Source organism: Sinocyclocheilus anshuiensis, unplaced genomic scaffold (assembly GCF_001515605.1).
Source record: "Sinocyclocheilus anshuiensis isolate Anshui unplaced genomic scaffold, SAMN03320099.WGS_v1.1 scaffold87, whole genome shotgun sequence".
Lineage (NCBI taxonomy): Eukaryota > Metazoa > Chordata > Actinopteri > Cypriniformes > Cyprinidae > Sinocyclocheilus > Sinocyclocheilus anshuiensis.
In genome coordinates this window covers 1,879,881-1,902,273 of record NW_015549609.1, presented here as the reverse complement: position 1 = coordinate 1,902,273, position 22,393 = coordinate 1,879,881, and the positions used below count along the sequence as shown (strand labels likewise).

At 38.7% G+C, this 22,393-nt stretch overlaps 1 protein-coding gene across 1 annotated transcript in view; it reads right to left on the bottom strand.

The window, feature by feature from the left end:
• LOC107659105 (centrosome-associated protein CEP250-like) overlaps positions 1 to 22,393 on the bottom strand; it is a 165,803-nt gene that overhangs the window by 27,882 nt on the left and 115,528 nt on the right. Inside the window, exons 10-19 of the mRNA XM_016447933.1 lie at positions 18,607 to 18,807; positions 18,142 to 18,333; positions 16,680 to 16,910; positions 10,879 to 11,001; positions 9,541 to 9,637; positions 9,325 to 9,470; positions 8,998 to 9,190; positions 6,480 to 6,669; positions 6,380 to 6,393; positions 5,799 to 5,988 (exon numbers count right to left, since the gene is read on the bottom strand). Coding sequence (XP_016303419.1) covers positions 5,799 to 5,988; positions 6,380 to 6,393; positions 6,480 to 6,669; positions 8,998 to 9,190; positions 9,325 to 9,470; positions 9,541 to 9,637; positions 10,879 to 11,001; positions 16,680 to 16,910; positions 18,142 to 18,333; positions 18,607 to 18,807 — 1,577 coding nt within the window. The remainder of the gene's footprint in view (positions 1 to 5,798; positions 5,989 to 6,379; positions 6,394 to 6,479; positions 6,670 to 8,997; positions 9,191 to 9,324; positions 9,471 to 9,540; positions 9,638 to 10,878; positions 11,002 to 16,679; positions 16,911 to 18,141; positions 18,334 to 18,606; positions 18,808 to 22,393) is intronic.

The following is a 22,393-nucleotide window of genomic DNA, read 5'->3' as shown; positions in this document are numbered from 1 at the left end:
ATATTTTGTTGTATGAATATCTGAACATGCAATACATCAAAATAAAGAACAGTGCCTCTACTTTTAAACAACAACAACAAACAATTCGTTTTATTCAAGCTTCAAGCATTCTTTTTTTTTATCAACACCTGTATGTAGGTAAGTTTCACAAAAAAGCAACACTTTGATCAAAAAGCATTTTTATCAAAGACTACATCTGGATCATATTCATTCCGATGATCAAAGCATAGATGCAGTAGAGCGCTTCCATCAACACCCCCAAAGCTTCACAGTCCTTTACCACGTCCGGGATCGTCATTTCACTCTGTAACATTAGGAAGTTTTCATTTATATGCTGTTTATTGTTGATGATCGCATTTTTTTTCATATGCATCTGCTTACATATGAAATTGCTCGTTTCTGCGTCTTCCTCTCCTGTGTTTTTGATCGGGTGATTGTGGACTCATTCAGATGCGTAATAGTGCCCCCGAACACAGAAACCCGGAAAATTCCGTGTTTGGCAGGGAAAGAGTTAAGGTTAATATATTTTAAATGTATTAAATTGCAACTCCATCATTACAAATATGTAATTACAAATATATTTAAATACATTACATAAAAGTTTCAATAGAAATTACAGCCAGTTAGCGAGTACATTCAGCAATACACTTTAACCATATTTCAAAGACAATAGAATTATGAAATTACACATAAAAATGTGCTTAAGTCCTACTTAAGTGGGTCAAAACTAGTTCACTACTTCACTAGTACATGACTAGTTCAGCTACTTGCATTGAATATAAATTTGAACTATGATACATTTTAATTTAATTGTAAGTAACATGCAATTAAATGTCTGGAAGTATTGCATTCAGTTCGTGCTTAAAGGAACAGTTCACTCAAAAATAAAAATCTGCCGAAAATTTACTCACCCTCAGGCCATCTAAGATGTAGGGGAGTTTGTCTTCATCATTTCTTCATCAAAACAGATTTGGAGAAATTTAGCATTACATCACTTGCTCAACAATGGATCCTCTGCAGTGAATGGGTGCCGTTAGAATGGAGGAAGCATTAAAAATGATTATGGACTTGTATTTTGCCCAGCAGCGACGGTTCAAAGTTAAAATGCCTTAATAATGGATTCGTTTGTTACAAACACGCAGCTTTTCACTTTGCAAGATTGACTCTGATTGATCACCGATTGACTGGAGTCACATCGATTATTGTGATGTTTTTATCAGCTGTTTGGGCTCTCATTCTGACGGCACCCATTCACTGCAGAGCATCCACTGGTAAGCGAGTGATGTAATGCTACATTTCACCAAATCTGTTTTGATAAAGAAATAAACTCATCTAATGTACATCTTGGATGGCATGAGGGTGAGTACATTTTCAGCAAATGTTCTTTTTTGAGAGAACTATTCCTTTAAGTATATTATTTCCATAATAATTAAAGTATGCCAACCATTCTTATGTGCATTAGATGGTCAGTGAACGGACTCTGGACCGTCTGAGGCCAAGTCTGGTTTAAGCTGGTCTTTTTTTTAGCATGGCATGGAATGTGGGATATTTATTTACAGAGCAAATTGTGTATGGGTATGAGAGAATGGGACACTTCAGTCCACAGCAAAACATCTTCCAGAACATCTCTCTCCAACTCAGCTAGTCAGTCAGACAGACCAGAACGCATCTTAATTAAGGCATGATAACATGCTGGAACGGTAAGCATGAGAGAAAGGTTAGATTTAATTAGAGAAGGCAAGCGTGAATATTTAATAAGCGTGGCCGAAACTAATTACAAGAGCAGGGCGGCGATGAGCTCGTGCACCGTTTCAGCATGGATCAACAAATCACACCCAACTACAAGTCAGACTGACCGTAGCGTCTCTAATCCCTCACAAAAGAATTGGAAAGGCAAGAAAAACGCTTACTGCAGCAGAAGTGAGAGTTATTGACCAAACCCAAACCTTCTCGACCTTCAGATGAAACCCAAACAAGTGAAGTGTCTGGGCACCGAAGCGGGTGGTTGACTAGGTGATGTGTCACTTTTTCAGGTGCTGAAGTGCGTGGGGAGATCCCACGAAAGCATCTCCTACCTCTTTCTCTGCTATTGGCGAAGCGGCCATGGTAACAGCTAATCGATCGCTCCTGAAATCCCCCAACACACCCTCGCCGGGAATGATCAATATCCCTAGCAATTAGAATCCCCTATCTGCATGGCTGCAGGGACCTCCGGGTAGATCTGTGGCCCACAAACACCCAATTTAGTCCTCAACTTACCACTTAATTACTAAATCCTCTGTAATGCGTATTGGCAGATGGGAAGTTGTGCTGAGCACCAGCGGATGGCTGACTGAACAAGAGACCTTTGGCAAGGTGCTAGTTAAGATGCGCTTTCTCGTCCTCTTCCAGCCAGTTAAACATCTGTTTCACACATGGATCCAGACCCACGGTGATTCCTCCATTGAGCAGCACACCTTCTCATAGGAGGGCAGAGCGAGAGGTAAAAGTAGCACGCCAAGGGTCATGAAGGCAAAAACACACTCTGAACTGTCCTGAGAATTGCAGCTTCGCTTAATAAAACTCGGTTAGTGTCAGAGACACTGGCACAGTGGAGTGTGCACATGCTCAAGACATGTAATGAAAGAGCTGTTGGATCACTGGGAACCCGGTTTGAGTCCCAATCCCATTCTCTCTCTCCCTAGCTGATGCTGCATGCAAGTCCTCCTGGGAAGCTCATAATTATGGGTTCATATAGTATAATTATGTAATTATGACTGTGCATTGAAGTGATTTTGTTTGGAACATAATGGAGCAAATTTACACATTTGTAACTTCATGGGTTTGTATTAATCAGATAGCTATCTGGTTTGTTTCATTTAAACTTGGCCACATACAGTAAATGTGTCTCAGCAAAACTAATATAAATCCAACCTTCACTTACACTTCACTTGCTATATGAAAATTCAACAAGTTCAAGCAAAACACACACACTGCGTTTTATCTATCATTAGATCATTTCAAAATCAAAGGCCTCAACAGCTGAGAGAACGTCATCAGCACTGGTGAGAGAATTCAGCATTCACCCCTTTTAATGAAGATGGCTGTATCTTAAACTTCAAGATGCAATGCTGACCATTGAGTTGCATTTGCAGCAGTTTCATTTTTTGCAGTTTTGGGAAGAACCTAACTGAAACAAAAAGTACTGCACAATTTTGGACTAAACAAGCTTCCGTAGTCAGCTGCGCTGTGCATTATGGGATGAGGCAGAGCCGGCGACAGCCCAGCACTGATGAGGGGGCGGCTGAGGTGACGAAAAGGGGCGATGAAGTAGCACAAAGTAAAAGAAGGGGAAAATAAAAAAAAAAAAAAAAAAAAAAAAAAAAAACAACTTCCACTGAATTTATTTGAACTTGAGCGCCATGTTTTAGAATGAGAAGCTGCTATAAAGACCTGAGACGAGAACAGCATTCAAAGACGTCGAGTAGCGCATTTACATTGAAATAGGCTACAATGGAAAAGTACAGCAGTGGAATGATAAAATGCGTTCTGAGTGAATGACCCTACTACACTTTGCAAATACAGATGGCAGAGTATTGAATAAAACAAAATCGCATAGCCACCTAATTCGAAAATCTGACATCCAGGAAATAAGGCAGCAGTTTTACCACAAATAAGGACAAGTTGTCAGACTCTGTTCCATGTTTTGTGTGTGTTCCCTGACATAACACATTCATTGCGACCCATTTAACAGATGCAGCATTTTAAGTTAGAACAACTTGAACAGCAACAAACAATAACAATACAGCGAAATAATCAACTATCATCTAGCCCTCTATCAAACATTAAAAAATGATTTCATCATACATTGATAGCTTACTCAGTAGTGCTGCATCCTTAGTTGAACCGCTTGCGCGGGAAGTTTGTGTGTCAGATGTAACAATTAAAATGCAACTTTGTGAAACGGACTGTCCTAAATTGTTGCTATAGTAGCATCATATTAATGCTAGAAAGCCTATGCATTTGGCAACTATATTTTTAAAATAAATAAATCTATTTTCACACTCATCTTGAAATGTGACTTGTTGTAGTTGGCCCCCTCAGCAATCAGTGTGGTGTGAAAAGGAACCAAAATGGCTGAAAAATGCCACAATGTATAATTTTTGTCCTTGGTCTGGACCAAATGAACCGAACTACAGACGTAAAAGCACCCTCAAACTGCCTCCTGAAATGGTTTGTGCAATCAGATTGCAATTCATCTCGAATGCGTTTTGGAGGGCATTTATACATCATTTTTTAGTGATTGGACAGCTATCTGATCAAAGAAAATGCATGTTTTTTTTTTTCAGCCAAAGAAGCTTTTTAGCAACTGCAACACAAAATCGAGAGCAAATAATGTATATTAGGTGTGCAACTGATGTGTACTTTATCAAGGCTTCCATAGAGTGCAACAGTGCCCTTGGTTCCAGAAGTATTCTTTCCATAAGGGGGTTTAAAAAGTCTTTGTTAAAGAGAAATAAACTATTACCAAGTCATAGCAACATTACAAACTTTAATTTTAAGCAAAGACGCATTTAAAAAACGAACAAAAAAAGTTTTGAGATTTAACAGCTTTAATAAGAAAGATCTACAGTCCAATGATGCATTGCGAATTACATAATTGAAAAAAATACAATGGAGGAATATAAAACTATTGATTTAAAGATGTTGATTATATATACAGGAACAATACATCTGCAAAATATGCATATTATGCATGCATATATTTAAGCATTTTTGAGAGCATAGGGAGATTCTCTGATTGATAAAGATTTATATATTTTTTTTTTTTACAAAACTATGGGTAATGTAGTTTCTCACCCAGAATCCTGCTGTTAAACAGGATTATTCAAAAAATAACCGGAAACAATATGCACTGATGGCTTCAACAAAAGCATATTCCATCGATTAACAACACCGTAGCTCACAGTAGGCCTGTCTGTAAAAGTTAAAAATCAATTCCCCTATGGAGAAAATGAATAGGATTTTACTTCCGGATCCTGACTGTTGCACTCTATTATCAGGCTACCATAGAGCATCATGGGAAATGTAGTTTTAAATTACTACCTTCATTTTAAATGACCAAATAGTTTTCTTTGGTAATCGACAGCTGCCATCCATAGAGCTTAAGTTGTATTTACCCTGAAATATGCCTAAAATAGACCTAAATAGAGAAAATCAGGGCTCAAAGAAAATCCAGGGTTTCCCACTGGTAATACTGGTATTGTGGTGGTGTTCATGTGTGCTCATCTGGTAAATACGATCATTCACACATGACTTGAAGGCAGTATAAAGCTGAGAAATTTGGATTAATCGTCTCATAGCTTCACTAGCTGCCTTAATATGAGTGTGATATGAGAGTGTCATCCTGAGGAACTGAGTTTGGAAAGCTGTCTGCTGTACTATGCTGTCCAACTAATCACTCAAACTGCATTCAAGCACACTGGAAAACAGTCAATGCTGAGAAAGTAAGCAACCTGCATGCTGTCATTTTTGCTCACAGGTGTTTAATTCTGGACACCGAACTGTTTTTGAGCCAATATGTTGAGTTGTAATTACCATGTGACTAATCACTTAGGAGTCACAGGGAAATGAAGACTTGAGCTGCGATGTCAGTTATAATAAAATACTGCTATGATTGTATGTTGCTGCAAACAGTTTTGTCAGAATACATAGTTACTTTTGAATGGACATCTATTTTTTCCCGTATAATTGTGTAGTTGTGGCATCTACCAGTAGGGGCTAACTGGACCAGGCTGACCCCCTGATTTTGAGTTTACCGTGAGTCCTGCAGCTCCTGTTGGGTGCTTTCCAGACTGTCTGTTATTCTCTTGAGCTCTGCCTGGAGTCTCCTCTGGGCTTTCTCTGCCTGCACCACCTCCGTCACACGCTCTGAGAGCTGCTCCTGAGCCAGACGCTGACCTCTCTCCAACAGCTGCACTTTCTCCTGCTGCTGCGTCAGCTCCTGAGCTGAAACATACACACATATAAAACATTTTTGATTTCACTTCAAGAGTATCAGAGTTCCGGATACGTATAACAATATATACACTACCGTTCAAATGTTTGACGTCTGTAAGATGTTTTTTGAAAAAGAAGGCTGCATTTATTTGTTTAAAAAACATAGTAAAACAGTGAACTGTGTTCTATTTGAATGTATTTTAAAATGTAATTTATTCCTGTGATGGGAAATCCGAATTTTCAGCATCATCCAGTCTTTTCTCATACTCCAGTCTTCAGTGTCACCAGATCCTTCAGAAATCATTCAATTATGCTGATTTGCTTCTCAAGAAACATTTCTCATTATTATCAGCTATGATTGTATGTTGCTGCAAACAGTTTTGTCAGAATACATAGTTACTTTTGAATGGACATCTATTTTTTCCCGTATAATTGTGTAGTTGTGGCATCTACCAGTAGGGGCTAACTGGACCAGGCTGACCCCCTGATTTTGAGTTTACCGTGAGTCCTGCAGCTCCTGTTGGGTGCTTTCCAGACTGTCTGTTATTCTCTTGAGCTCTGCCTGGAGTCTCCTCTGGGCTTTCTCTGCCTGCACCACCTCCGTCACACGCTCTGAGAGCTGCTCCTGAGCCAGACGCTGACCTCTCTCCAACAGCTGCACTTTCTCCTGCTGCTGCGTCAGCTCCTGAGCTGAAACATACACACATATAAAACATTTTTGATTTCACTTCAAGAGTATCAGAGTTCCGGATACGTATAACAATATATACACTACCGTTCAAATGTTTGACGTCTGTAAGATGTTTTTTGAAAAAGAAGGCTGCATTTATTTGTTTAAAAAACATAGTAAAACAGTGATATAATGGAATATTATTCCAATTTACAATAACTGTGTTCTATTTGAATGTATTTTAAAATGTAATAATGTATACTTGAGAAATAAAAGATGCATACAGTATAGCTCATTTGCTGGGTAGCCAAATATTTGTAGTTTTTACTTTTACATGCCTGATTTCTATTTTAAAAATTGCACTATGTTTGAGGGTGTTATTCACTAACCTGTGGACAAACTGGTTGTCTGACAAACTAAAACCCTGAATACAGTGTTTATACTATTTAAATACTATTTATATTATTCTAAAGTTTTGGGTCTATAAGATTTTTTAGAAAGAAATCTCCTATGCTTTACAAGGCTATATTTATTTGAGCAAAAATACAGTAAAAAAACAGAAATATCATAGTAACATTAATATTACTTTTGTTTTAAATACTGTTTTCTATTGTAACATTTTAAGATATAATTTATTCCTGTGATGGTAAATGAATTTTCAGCATCATTACTCCAGTCTTGAGTGTCACATGATCCTTCCGAAGTTATTCTATGCTGATTTGCTTCTCAAGAAACATTTCTCATTATTATCAATGTTGAAAACAGTTGTACTGTTATATTTAATATACTGGAAACCCTGATGCATTTTATTTCAGGATTCTTTGCTGAATAGAAAGTTCAAATAAACAGCATGCATGTATTGATCGATTGATTGATTTATTACAGTGTACACATCTGTACATGTCACTTAAATGACTGGAATGACAATGATCAATTTCATGCATCCTTGCTGAATAAATCTTATATAAATCTGAATAAGTCTTATATCAAAAATGTATATATTCAAAACTTCATTAAGTCTAAGTCATTATATGTTGTCGCTCATACTAATCCCTTTCAAGGTTATACCACGGCCACATCTGCCTGTCTTCATCTATGTTGAGGATATTGTTTCTAACGAGCATCATTCCCACAGTGGTGTGTGTGAAGATGTGCATGTATCTGATGGCTTGAGGCTCTGAATTGATGGGCTGTTTCATTTCAGACGGGAGACTGCTGAAGAACACAAACAGGTGCACATGCATATTCTGACAAACCCACATGCTCTATCACACAGATTTAAATGCAATGGGTTATCTCTTGCAAAATCAAGAGAAAATCACTGCCCTGCTGAAATGACCAAATTAGACCAGCATGAATTCCCATGCTTTGTTCTTGCGGGTCAAGCAAGCACATTTGAGTTTCCGTCTACCACATTTGATAGTAAACGGAAGAAACAAGCTTTCTTGGAACCAAATGTACTTTTCTGAGCCATTTTAACAAATACTTTTAATCAGCTGGCCCCAAGACTGAATGTGATTTTTAATGAATGTGTCCTATCAGAGTAAGCACAGGTGTAGTTTAGTGTGTAATACATTTAAAAAAACTCATAATCAGGCTACAGTTCCATTTCTATCGATAACATGATTATATATTATTTAGACAATGTTAATAAATTAGTCTTAAATTATTTATTATCCCTTTGTTTATATTTTAAGATTTCATTTCTAAAAAGCTTTTCAATTATATGTGTTCAGAAAGACTTTTAGATTTGTTGGTTAATGTTTAATGGTCACGTAACATGCAAATAAACAAATACAATATTTAATACTTTTTATGTGTATTTTATTTTGATTTGTTTTTATTTATTTTAATTTTACATTTTTGTGATTTAATTAATTATTAGATTTCCATTAACTTATGAACCCTTGCAGTTCCTTCAAGAAAACCACCGTTTGGATAACCCTGACATTTAATGCACTTCATGTTGCTGATAACAAAGAATGGGATTTATTTTCTTTGTATTTTAATATCAATATGGTACAATATGGATTATCCTATCCAAATTAATGTGATAAAACAAGTTAGGTCAAAAGTAATCAAAAAGTAGTCAAAATATATTACCTAAATTGTTTATGTTAATAACTACATTTTTTGTCATGTAATTTGCTATCATTAACTGACTACAATTTGTAAGTAATCTACCCAGCACCGAGTTTGGCTTAGGTGTCCAAATACTCCTTGGGGCTGCTGTATTTGCAGTTTCAGCCAATCTTCTAAGAGCATAAAGTATACTCTATGCTTTTTAGAATTATTTACATCATGGCAATCCACCATAAAAGTTCTACAGGTGTTCTGCTCTGTGTTACCTGTGTCTCTGCAGGTGGCGTGATACTCCTTCAGTTGTTCTCTGAGCTGAAGCATCTGTGTTTTGAGTGAGGCACACTCTTTCTCCCTTTGCCTTTTCTCTTTCTTGGCTCTCTGCAGATCAGCTTCTAGCCCTCGAGCAGAGACGGCCTGCCTCTCTGCCTCCGCCGCCTTGCTTCGGATCTTCTCCCGCGCCTGCAGAAGATCAGCCTCGGATTGTCTAAGTAGGGCGTCTCTCTTTTGGATAGCCTGAGAGAGAGTGACTGTGAGAATCCGCCACAGGCAAAGCATATCTGATCTGTACATACAGTGTGTGTATACTTGTTTACCTGGTCACACTGCCTTTGAGCTGCCTGTAGCTCTCCTTCTAGACTGGCTACCTTCTGTTCCAGAGAATCAACTTGTGCTCGTCTCCGGCCCTCATCCGCTGCATCCGCCTGGAGCTTTCTCACCTGCTCCTGCAGACGATGCACCTCTGCAAAACACACGGCTGATTGGAATCAGTGTGAGAATCGAGTGAGAAAGTGAACTGCGAGTTCACTCACCTGTCGTACTGGCATCTCGGTGCCGTGCCAACTCCAGCTGGCAGACCCGCAACTCCTGGGCACTCTGACCGCAGCGCTCCAGCAACTGGAACAGCGCCTAAGGACAAACACACACACACATCTCCACTAACATGCGAAGTCGTCACACAGCTGTCAAACTTCTGTGACTGTGCCTTGGGGGAGTCGTGTTGATGCCTGGGGCGCTGGAGGGGCCGACCTAAGGCGGATAAGAATTCCCCCTCTTCCCCGAGCTGTCTCCATCCCTAAGGCTATCTCTACGCCCACTGCTTCCGCTCGCCTCTTCGACTCCATTCCTCTCCAGTCTGGCCTTCATTTAGCATCCCAACTGCGTAATACGCCTGCTGAGGTTTCGACACAAGACAAACACCCGGTTTGTCCCTGACAGGTGTCGCCTCCAATCTGGCAGCCTGCGTTTTTGATGCGCTAACCATTCAATTAAGTTTCAGGGATGCTCTATGTGTGGGTGCCATCTCTTAATTACCCTGGGAACCGGGTTGCGCTCGCACGTCACGGCTCTGACAGGTGAACCGGCGTGTAACAGCGGTGGTAACATGTACCCGTGCTCTCGACGCCATGTGTCTGTCTGCTGCATGCAAACGGGACAGGTTTTAGCGAGATCTGATTGTGAAACTAATATAGCAGAGGTATAATCAGCAAACACGGGCAAGGTTGGGGGCCCTTCGTTTGGCACCATTAAAATAACGAGGTGTCACGGGGCACTTGGACTCAGCGCTCCAACGCCAACATGTGTCAAGACAAATCTATATTTCATGGCCACTTACAGATGTATAAATAGCCAAACGAGGTGCTCGAATCATCTATAAAACCCTGCTAAAAGGTTGCCAGAAGATGGTGGGCACTGTCAGCGGGACAGAAGGGTAATCAATCTGAGAAGGGGGAGCGGGTGGGCAGTGGCGTGAGGGGGGCACTAAATCACGTCGCTGTTGGCGTAGAGCGCGACAAATCGCTGACACTTCGGCTGACGCGCGAGCTCTCCGACAGCCTGATGGATCGCTCCACTACACTCCATTAAAGCTGGATGGCTCACTGCCACTCTGACATAACAAACAATTAGTCACAAAGGTGCCCATGAACTTGTACGAAGCCTCTCTGGTTTCAATCAAAGCCTGATAAATAGTCCCCAAGTTGCACGGTGTCAATGCATACAGTAACGTATGACACGGGGAGCAGGTGGGTCCATTTAAAGCCCATTTTTGTAACAGGCAGAGATTACCGTGATGGATCCATGCAGATGTGAGAGTAGCATGCGGTGTTTCTTTCAACTACAAAGACAAACAATGATAGTCCTTCACTCACGTGCTCTAGTTCCTGAACGCGGGACAGCTGGGATTCATAGTCTGAGTCGGAGTGAACGTGAGTGGCCCGGTAGATGGAAAAATCAGCCTGTGTTTTCACTACCATCTCTTCCCGCTCTTCAGCCTAGAAAACACATACACACTCAGCTCTCAGACAGTTTTTAGATTTAAATTCATATAAAACAACAGGCTATTTACATAATCATAACTTAGGGGGCAATAAACCTGATAATTGTCTTCCTGTAATTACATGGGCTCTAGAAACACGATGGTCATGGGTTTCATTCCTAGGGAACACATATACTAAAACATATATCTTGAATAACCTCACAGCCCAGTAGTGCCCATTTACCTGTCTTTTAGTTAAGACTACTGAATATTAATTAGGTGACAAATGATCTATCACCTAATTAATATTCATAAACCAGGATAATGCAGTTTATTACATGCCCCATAGTTTTCTGATTTCTCATATGACCCTGGAAATTAGTTAAATTATCCCTTTAAAAATAGTTAGAAAATAGGGAAATAAGTAGTAATCTGGAGAGAAAGAGTGGGCATTCATTATTCTGAACTGCAAAAGAGCATATAAAACCACAGATCAGCCTCGATCTGGTCTCTATTTTCCTCTTTTCGGTCGTTAAGGTCTGATAACAGGCCCTAATGCCTGTTAAGTTTTTCCTTCTGAGAAAGATAAATCAGTTCAGCACAGTGCTGTCAGAACTGAAGACTGAATACGAAACAATCCCAAATGGGCTCAGGCTTAATGAAGATAATGTTTCATGATGTTACACTGTATGTTGCTGTTAAAGACATAAAACAACGAGCTAGGAAAAGAAAGGAACCTTTCTTGGGGGAGTCGTGTTGATGCCCGGGGCGCTGGAGGGGCCAACCTAAGGCGGATAATTCGCCGCCATGGTTTACAGTACCACTGCTATGCCGATGATATTCAGATATACACTTCCTGCCGACCTGACTCTATTCACCAGACTGCATTTCCATTGTCATGTGTCAATGAGTTAAAGACCTGGCTTAGCTCCAACTCTCTCAGTTTGAATTTGACTAAAACAGATATCTTACTTGTCGGGCCCCCAACTGTAACAAAAAACATAACAAATGCCCCTAGATTTGACCTCGAAGCCACATTAATTATTCCATCTGCCACAGTTAAAAACTTAGGTATCATTCTTGACTCTTCTTTAAACCTAGATGCTTATACATTGCACATATCATACTGGCAATTTAATAATTGATTACACTAATTATCGTCCAATCTCCAACCTACTGTTTGTTTCAAAAATCATGGAAAAGGTTGTTGCTGCTCAATTGCAGTCATTTCTAACTCTCAATGAACACTTTGATATATTTCAGTCAGGTTTTCGTTCGCAACACAGTACTGAATTTGCTCTAGTAAGGGTTATAAACGACCTCATCCTTTCTGGTGATTTGGGCAATCTTTCTATACTTCTACTACTCGATCTCAGCTCAGCTTTCGATACTGTCTCTCATAAGCTATTACTCATGCACCTCTCAAAGACTGGCATCTCAGGAGCTGCGTTATCCTGGTTTTCCTCATATTTGATGGACAGACAATACTACATCACCATACATAATATAAATCTCCCTCTGTCCCTCTTAAACAGGGTGTGCCACAGGGCTCAGTCCTAGGGCCATTATTATTTATTATTTATATTATGCCCCTCAGACAAATTATTCGCCGCCATGGTTTACAGTACCACTGCTATGCCGATGATATTCAGATATACACTTCCTGCCGACTTGACTCTATTCACCAGACTGCATCTCTATTGTCATGCGTCAATGAGTTAAAGACCTGGCTTAGCTCCAACTCTCTCAGTTTGAATTTGACTAAAACAGATATCTTACTTGTCGGGCCCCCAACTGTAACAAAAAACATAACAAATGCCCCTAGATTTGACCTCGAAGCCACATCAATTATTCCATCTACCACAGTTAAAAACTTAGGTATCATTCTTGACTCTTCTTTAAACCTAGATGCTTATATTGGTAAGCTCTCCAAAGCTGCATTTTTTTCAACTTCGCCGTATTGCCAAACTCCGTTCCTTCATCAGCCCAAAAGATGCTGAATTACTAGTACATGCTTTAATCACATCCCGCCTTGATTACTGTAACGCTCTTTTTTTCCGGATTATCATTACTCATCTCGATAGCAATATATTCAAAATTCTGCTGCGAGAATGCGAACTTACACTAAACGGTCTGCACATATCACTCCTATTCTGTTCAACCTCCACTGGCTACCTGTGTCCTCTCATATCATTTATAAAATTCTTCAGCTTACCTTTAAGTCACTCTATGGTCTTGCACCTACCTATCTCTCTGACCTGCTTTCTCCATATATTCCCTCTCGGTCACTTCGATCATCTGGAGATGAACTTCTTTGTGTTCCGAGATTTCGCCTATTATCTATGGGAGGTAGATCTTTCTCTGTTATGGCTCCCAAACTTTGGAACACATTGCCCCTGGCTCTTCAAACAATAACCACACTCCACGAATTTAAGTCTAAACTCAAAACCTGTATGTTCAACCAATATTACCTGTTATTCTCTCTTTTTTTTGTGTGTGTGATTATGATACTGTATTATTACTGTGGTATGCAACTGCAACCGCATGTTCTGGACTTGGCAAATGTCTTGTCCATCTATGTATAACATGATTGTTTATTTGATTTTGTCATTGTGCAGCGTCCTTGAGATTGGGAAAGGCGCTATATAAATTAAACATTATTATTATTATTATTATAGTGCCTTAGGCACAATATAAACAAGAAATAGACATAAAATCATCAGACATCTAATCAAAACAAAATTAAGACCCTAAGTTAATTTTAAGGGGACTAAAATAAATAATACAATAAGATCTTAAGTTAATTTTAAGAGGACTAAAATTAATAATAAAAGGACTTATAAATGAATGATAAATAAATAAATAATAAACAAAATGTGCTTAAAGCGATAGTTCATCAAAAAAAAAAAAACTGACCATTTATTCACTCCCATGTGATTCCATCCTTATTGACTTTCTTTCTTCTGTGTAACATAAAGGAAGATATTTGAGAAATGTCACTGTGTTTTTTTTGTCCATACAATAGAAGTCAATGGTAACTGATGGTTACCAACATTATTCAAAATATCTTCTTTTGTGTTCTGCAAAAGAAAGAAGCTGCATGAGAGCAGTAGCTATGTCTAATTTATGAATGAAATGTTCATTTCAGTTCAGAGTACACAAAACCGATCTGAATGATTTGTTTAGAAATGAGACTAGTTGACTCAATGAGTAGATAACAGTCCACTGGAGTGGAAGATTATTGATAAATAACGACTAAAATCACACACAAAGCTATTATATCAATTCAGAAGATTTACAGACTTCTTTTAGGATACTTTTATGATGCATTTGCACTTTTCTTGAATCTTGAAAGCATCGGTCCCAGTTTATAATTCTATGGAAAGAACAACCTGCACATTCAACACTTGTGTTCCACAGAAGATAGAAAGTCATACAGGTTTGATAGGTCATGAGGGTGAGTAAATGACAACAAGTTCATGTTTGAGTGAACTAACACTTACAATAGTTGTATTAAAATAGTTAGAAGGCCCCTAGTCCAGCTGAGGATCATCTCAGAGAGTGCTACACAGCAGTCTGTCTACGAGTATATTACGGTCGACAGCTTCCACTGAGAATGAAGACGATGAGGTGAGGCGATTGACTGATGTGATTGTTTTACATCACAATCACAGATAAAGGAAGCTTTCCTTCTCACTCTGGTGAGGGTTATGTGCTGCAATGCCGACAGCCCAGCAGGTTCTGAGTGAGCGGGAACAATTAAGGGGAGCTTACACGTACGGGAAGGAGACATTGGTGAACGGCTGAAGGACGTGTGTGTTCTGACTCTGAGGTCCTGCCTGAAAACAGCTGGATCAATATAGCATGTATGAGTGTGATGTTTAGGGATTGTTAATGGGATGCTGGGCATCACAGGTATCTGAGAGGAGAAGCTGGAGGTGCTTGAGGAGAAAAAGGCACGGGAAGGTAGAGCAGGAAGGTCCTCACACCTAGTGTGCACTGTATCCGACAGAGATGACCGCTGGGCTGTAGACAAGGCCTGTCCCTCCACCGCTGAGAGCAATGCCCATTATTTCAAGCAGACACCGCAGACCCAGCAGGCTTTTCCACTTTACACCACCCAGCCACCCTCCCGGTGAATGTACACGCAAATCAAAACAACTTCAGGTCCATTTAAACACCAGTCGCTGTGTCTGAAAGGGCCACACATGCAAACCTTACCCAACAACTATGAATCAATAGCAACTTCAACTCCCAGAATTCCTCAAGAGAGCCACACACAGCTCTCTCTCTGACACTGGGGGAAATGAAACACCTGAAAATGCTCTCTCTTCAAATAGTGAGAAAAGTGAGGGTTTTGACCTGGATCGATACAATCCAGTAAGAACAACTCAAACGTATCTGATGCTCAGATTGGCTTTTGCACCCGGAGAATGGCGTAGATTCGCTTCCCCATTGTGTTCACACCTCAGGCTGCACTAACAAGCCACTTTCCACTGTTATGTGCGGTAACTAGATTTCAATTGGCTTGATATGCAATCCGAACCCAACAGAATTCAACTCTAGGGAGGAGACGAGTGTGTTAAGTCTGTTGCATTATGGGGCATTCATAGTTCAGATCTGCAGCCTTTCTCATACTCGATTTAATAGTTCACAGGTGTGAATATACAGTGGTTTTGCAGAAGTAGGACAACTTTTCTGGATCAACATCCCTAGAGTAATATTCCTGGGTCAATGACATGATGCTCATTGTTTTGATGGATCTAATAACTTTTTTAAACACATTAAAAACGTATACAATGACTTGAATATACCTCTTCTATGAGGAGCATGTTTTCTTTTCTATTTTTTTTTTTAATTAAAATTGATTTTTATATTTTTGGGGGGAGACATGAAGCAAAATATCAGGGTGATAAGGTTGAACTGTCCTAATATCATAAAAAGATAAAGTAAGAAATTAATAATATCTAATAACTATCAAGAAGTATATTTTAACAAAAATGTGTTACAGCTTTTTAATATTTGAAAAAACTGTTGTCTTACAATTAAAGTCATGTGATCTTTTTTATGACAAGACAAGACTTAATGATATTTATGAAATAATAACAAATAAATGCTACTGTGTGATAAAAATGTTCTATGAAACTATCAACCTTTGAACTATCATTTTTTCTTTACAATATAGGTACATAAAAAGGTAATAAAATTTAAATATATGTGAAAACATCCCCATTACTAATATCATCATTAATAGCTTTAAAAAAATAAGTATATAGTAAAGTCAGGCTGATCCAACTGTCTTGATATAATAATGATATCATATTTTTAAATACCTTTTCCTTTCCTTTTATCTTTTTTATTAAAAATGAAAAAAGGTAATATAGATAACAACATCTTCAACATCTATTTATTTATTTATTATTATTATTTTAAATTGATGATGATATTGATCTTGTTGTTTGAGAATATTGATAATAAAATTGTTTTCATTGAAGATCTTGTTCATCACTGACCAATCAACCAATCGGATCCCTTAAATTCACTTTGAGTTTAGTGATTCTTAATGGTTAGGTGTAGAGGTAGGGTTAGGCCTAAATTTGTTTGACATGAATGACCTAGATGTACTTGGGCCACCATGAAGGGACACACCTACTCAAGCTGTGGGTTAGTTAGTGGTGTTTCTGGTCGGGTTACCTGTCGGCGAAGGGTAGCAGCAGAGTCTCTGAGAGAGCTGATGAGCAGCTCACACTCCTGGCTGTGTTTACGGCTGTGCTCCAGCTCTCCCAGCGTGTCTCGGAGCTGCTGGCTTAGTGCGGCAAGGGCATCGTCTCCACTCTCCAGCTGGGCGCAGTGTACCTGCAGATCCCCCTGCAGAGCTACAACCTGAGCCCTCAGACGGAGGACCTGCTCTTCCCTCTGTGCCACCTGACGAGACACAAACGACAGCCAAAAGCATATCAGGACCACCACCGATGTCTGCTGCTTTGTGCTTTATAGTTTCAGTTTAGCTCAAAAATGTTGCAAACGAGTAATTAGGGATCCGTTTTTATAAACCAAATGCGAGTCTGTTTGGTATTTGCTGCACTGCAAAAACAAAACCTTTTTTTCTGAATGTCAATTTACATTTTTTTCAACAGTGACTTGGTCTTTTTCACATCCAAAACTGTAAATTTAACAGTATTTTACTGTACAAATACATTACGGTTCGATATATACAGTTATTCACTGGATATAGTAAGGAAACTTACTGTTAAACAATTAACAGATTTTTACCATTGCATTTTTACAGTCTTTTACCATTAAAATCACAATCATTTTTTACAATAATGACACTGATACGATACCAGTATTTATAGTAATGTTGTTATTTTCAAGTACAGTACAGTAAAACTGATGATTTCATGATTTTCTCTGTCTGGTTCATTGTATGTACACTTTTTTCCACGTTAAAAATTATAAAGAATTATAAAGAATTTTTAACGTGAAAAAAGTCTCTTATGCTCACCAAAGTTGCATTTCTTTCCTAAAAAATACAGTAAAGAATAGTTATATTTTTAAATATGATCACAATTTAAAATAACTGTTTTGTACTATAATATATATAATATAATTTATTCATGTGATGGCAAAGCTGAATTTTCAGCATTATTACTCCAGTCTTCAGTGTCACATGATCCTTCAGAGATCATTCTAATATGCTGATTTGATGCTCAAAAATATTTCATATTATTATCAGTGGTGAAAACACTTGTGCTGCCTCATATTTTTGTGGAAACTGTGATACATTTTTTTTTTTCAGGATTCTTTGACGAATAGAAAGTTCATAAGTACAGAATTTTTTAACCATATAAATGTATCTAATGTCAATTGTGATCAATTTATCGCTGAATAAAAATATGAATTTTTAAAGAAAAATGTATTTCTAATTTCTGGTACACTGGAAGGTATTGTTTTAGAGTATAAGTACAACTACATAGCTTTTCAAATAATTATTTTCATGTTATGGCTGATTAAAAAGAGATTTTATTGCACAGTACAAAATAAACTTTCAACAGAAAAAGGATATTCTGTTGCAAACTGGAAAGAATAAGGATTAATATTATATGAAATATAGTCAAAACCAGTATACTCTGCAGTTGCTAAAACTAAACTAAACTAAACTGATCTCTAGTTGTGCGATCTTGCTGAGGCAGGCCTGGTACTTGTGTTTGCAGAGCTCGAGGGATTCGCTAAGAGGTTGCAGTCGTGCCTCTGCGTCTGTGGCCAGTTTCTCAGCCTCCAGTAGACCTACCTTTAGTTGAATCAACTCTGCATCCTGACTGCGGAGAGCTGCCACCCTGCCGGAGACCTGACACACACAAACACTTATATTTAGAAGCAGAAGTTATGAAATAGTGAAAGTGAAGTCTGCTGAGCTGTCTCTTCGCTAAGAGGTTGCAGTCGTGCCTCTGCGTCTGTGGCCAGCTTCTCAGCCTCCAGTAGACCTGCCTTCAGCTCAATCAACTCTGCATGCTGACTGCGGAGAGCTGCCGCCCTGCAGGAGGCCTGGCACACACAAACACTTATATATAGAAGCAGAAGTTGTGATATAGTGAAAGTGAAGTCTGCTGCGCTGTCTCACCTCGTCCTCCGTGCCTCTCTGCTGTCTGTGGGCCGTCTCCAGCTCTCGGCACAGACTCTCCAGGTTATCTCTGTGCTGCTGCAGATGACTTTGTGTGCTCTGCAGCTCTTCCTTAAGGGCCTGCACCTCCTTCACCCGGCTCTCCTTCTGTTCCTGCACCTCCTCTCGCAGATCACACAGCTCGTCCTTTTGAACTTTACACTGACACACAGCAGACAACGCAAATGAGCAATAAACAGACCGTGCTTCAAAACCTGTTGTGCTTGACAGAGTGAAAAAGCTATCGAGGCTAACTTGATAGCATTTTTGAACACCATAAGTGTGTCGAAATGTTCAAATCAACTGAACAGCCAAGGGTTATTATAGTTAACTAAAACTTAACAAAATTTAAATTAAAAACTATAATAGTCAATGATACAAACAGGTCACACTTTAGTTTGGGGACCAATTCCCACTATTAACTACTTTTGCCTCAATAAACTTGTTAAGCAACAAATTAGGAGTTTATTGATAGTTGTCAAGTTTAGCTATTGAGTAGGATTAAGGGATCTAAAATATGGACATGCAAAATAAGGCATTAATTTGTGCTAATAAACAGCCAATATGCTAGTAATATGCATCTTAATAAGCTGGTCGGTTGGTTGTATTTACATTTATTGCCATATCAGCTTCATCGGCAGATGTATCGGTATTACATGGTATATACAAATTAAACATTCAACAACATAATATCATAAATACAATATAATAAAAACAAACATTTTGTAAAATTGACTTTAGAGAAAAAGGCCAGATTAAGTAACACTTTATTTTAAGGTCCAATTCTCACTATTAACTAGTTACTTATTAGCATGCATATTACTAGCATGCTGGCTGTTTATTAGTACTTATAAAGCACAAATTAATGCCTTATTCTGCATGGCCATGTTGTAGATCCCTTAACCCCTAAATTTAACAACTACCTTGCTAACTATAATAAGCAGCAAATTAGGAGTTTATTAAGGGAAAACTCTTAGTTAATAGTGAATATGTGTTCCCTATTCTAAAAGATTATTTAAATGTACTTGTGATAAAAATTGTAAAGGTTTTTCTGGTATGTTAAAGGGGTCATATGATGCGATTTCAAGTTTTCCTTTCTCTTTGGAGTGTTACAAGCTGATTGTGCATAGATAAGATCCCTGAAGTTGCAAAGACTAAAGTCTCAAAACCAAAGAGATATTCTTTATCAAAGTTAAGACTCTGCCACGCCCCCCTAAAACGGCTCATTCTAACACGCCCCCACATATCTACCTCACTATGTGGAAATATTTGCGTAATGCCGCCCAAATGTTGTTGTTGGATGTAATAATGAACATAGCAGTCGTCATTTACTCCCGACATCTGAGCCTCTGAACTCGCAGTGGATTATATTGTTTCTGAAGGGAATGCGCCCCCGATCTACATAAATGCGTCTATGTTCGCGCGAATCATTCATGATCCAGCCTCATCTACAGAAGAAGTGAGTATAATGTTTTGTAATGAATCTTTGCAAATCGCCTTTCCTAATAATGTGCTGATTAGCAAGTTTCACGATGAATGCGGCTAAAGTAAACAAAGTAAATAGTCTCTCAGAGAGCAGCTCGGAAGAGAGGGGCGGGGTCAGCAGAGCTCATTAACATTTAAAGGAAAATGCTACAAAAACGGCTTGATCTGAAAAGAGCTGTTTTTGACAGGATAAAAAAGGTGTTTTTTACACTACCATTGAGAAATTTTAACCAAACTATATGTTACAGACTTTCATTAAGACCCTAAAGTATCATATCAACTTGTGGAAAATCGGCATCCTATGACCCCTTTAATAGTGAGAACTGGTCCCTAAACGAAAGTGTTACAGCAAATATAACAGTGGAACGGTCTATGGTGCCCAAAAACACAGCAGCTGTCACGAACACATCTTGTTCAGTTTTATAGTTTCATTGTCATGTTCAGTTTAGTTTCTAGGTCATGGTTTTCATTGTCTCTGCTCTCGTTCATTTGTTACCACAATTTCTCATTAGTTACACACCTGTTGCCTGTTTCGTTAATTACCGGTTTCAGTGTATGAAAGCCCTCTGTTTCCTTGGTTCAATGTTTTGCATTAATGTCAGTGTTTAAAGTGTATGTGTAGCTTTGCTTTGTGTTTTCATTAAAGTCTTCATGAATCTCAATCGTTCTGTGTCACGCTCTCCGCTTTGGATTAATCTACAAGCTGTTATGTGACAATGGCGTTCCAAGAGTGCTAATAAATACTGTAACAGCACTCTTTATGTCACTTCTCTTGCCTGTGTTTGTGGCGTCCCAGATCAGAGTATGTGAGCGGTGTGGAACCGGAATGAAATAGTAATGCACCGCAGTTGAAATTCTGGTTGATACCGATGAGCTCATAATTATTTTCAAGTTATTGCCAATATTAAAATTCTGTATGATTATTATGTCTAAACAAATGAACAATAAAACACTAAAAACTAAAACTTGCCTTTTTAAATTTAAATATAGGCATCACAACATTATAATCTGCAGAATAAAAAATGGTTATTCATTTTCTAAAGATGACATTTTACAGTGTTTTCAAATTATTCATCTTTTTAAAGATTAACTTTAAGTGAGCTAAATGATGGCTAAGGTGATCTAAATGTTAAGATAGGGAAAATGTGCAGCACAATTACATATTGAGTGGACATATAGTTTATACAGTATATATATATGCAATATCAACCGATATTGATACCTTCTAAAAATCTCTAATGTCGACAAATTACTGATGGAATGGTAATTTATGGCAAAATTCATAAATCTGAGCCCATGCAACTGAATCAATATGTGTTCAACTGTCCTGTCGCTTTACTGCAGTGAATTCCATTGTAAAAATGTCCACTTGAAAAGGACTGTGCAATAGAAATGCAACGGCACAAGTGATCCAACTTTTTGTTTTAATTTCCGTGTTACCTGTGTGGGGCGAAATTAAAGTTTTTAGAGCTTTAACGACACTATTAAACTAATGCAGAATATAATGTATATTGGGGCAAATATTTACTGATTACATACTGTACTGATTCAGTAACATTGTGATAACTAGGGATGCACCTGGTATCGGTATCGGGCCCGATACTGAGCTCCTGTACTCGTACTCGTTAAAATACCCCGATACCAAACGCCGATACCACACGACATGTGATAAGCGCCATATTCAAACAAAGAAACACCGACAACATTAACAACAGACAGCAGAATGGAGTTAAGGATGTCTACTACGAAGTATATGTATGCAATGAATATAACGTTAAACATTCAGTATTAACGCCTGTATAGCTGATGTGCGCGAGCTGATAAACCAAGCACGCTGAGTGGATTGAGCGCACGGCGGCGCAGATGCGCGAGCTTGTCGAGCGAATATGCCTTTCTCACAGACATCACTGGAAAGTTTGTAGTTCGGGCGGATATGTAAAAAACAAGCAAGTAAAACAATGCTTAACGGTAGGGAGAGAGAGAGAGAGAGCGCGCACACTTCTGTTGTGTGATCTTTGATGTTCACTCACTTAGCACACGCATCATTTGGATTAAAACTAAATCGTAAAAATAAGACCATTTATAGGGGCATTCACTATAAACATAATTTATTTTCAACCTTAGGCATACACGACTTTCTGGCGAAAGTGAATTCTAGCAGCCTGTGTGAAATGCGCTAGGCTGTACTATTCTGCACCAGTACAAATACCTGCACGCGTTGCGCGTGTTTTGCTTGCTTGAGTGTTTCTGCATTATATGAGTG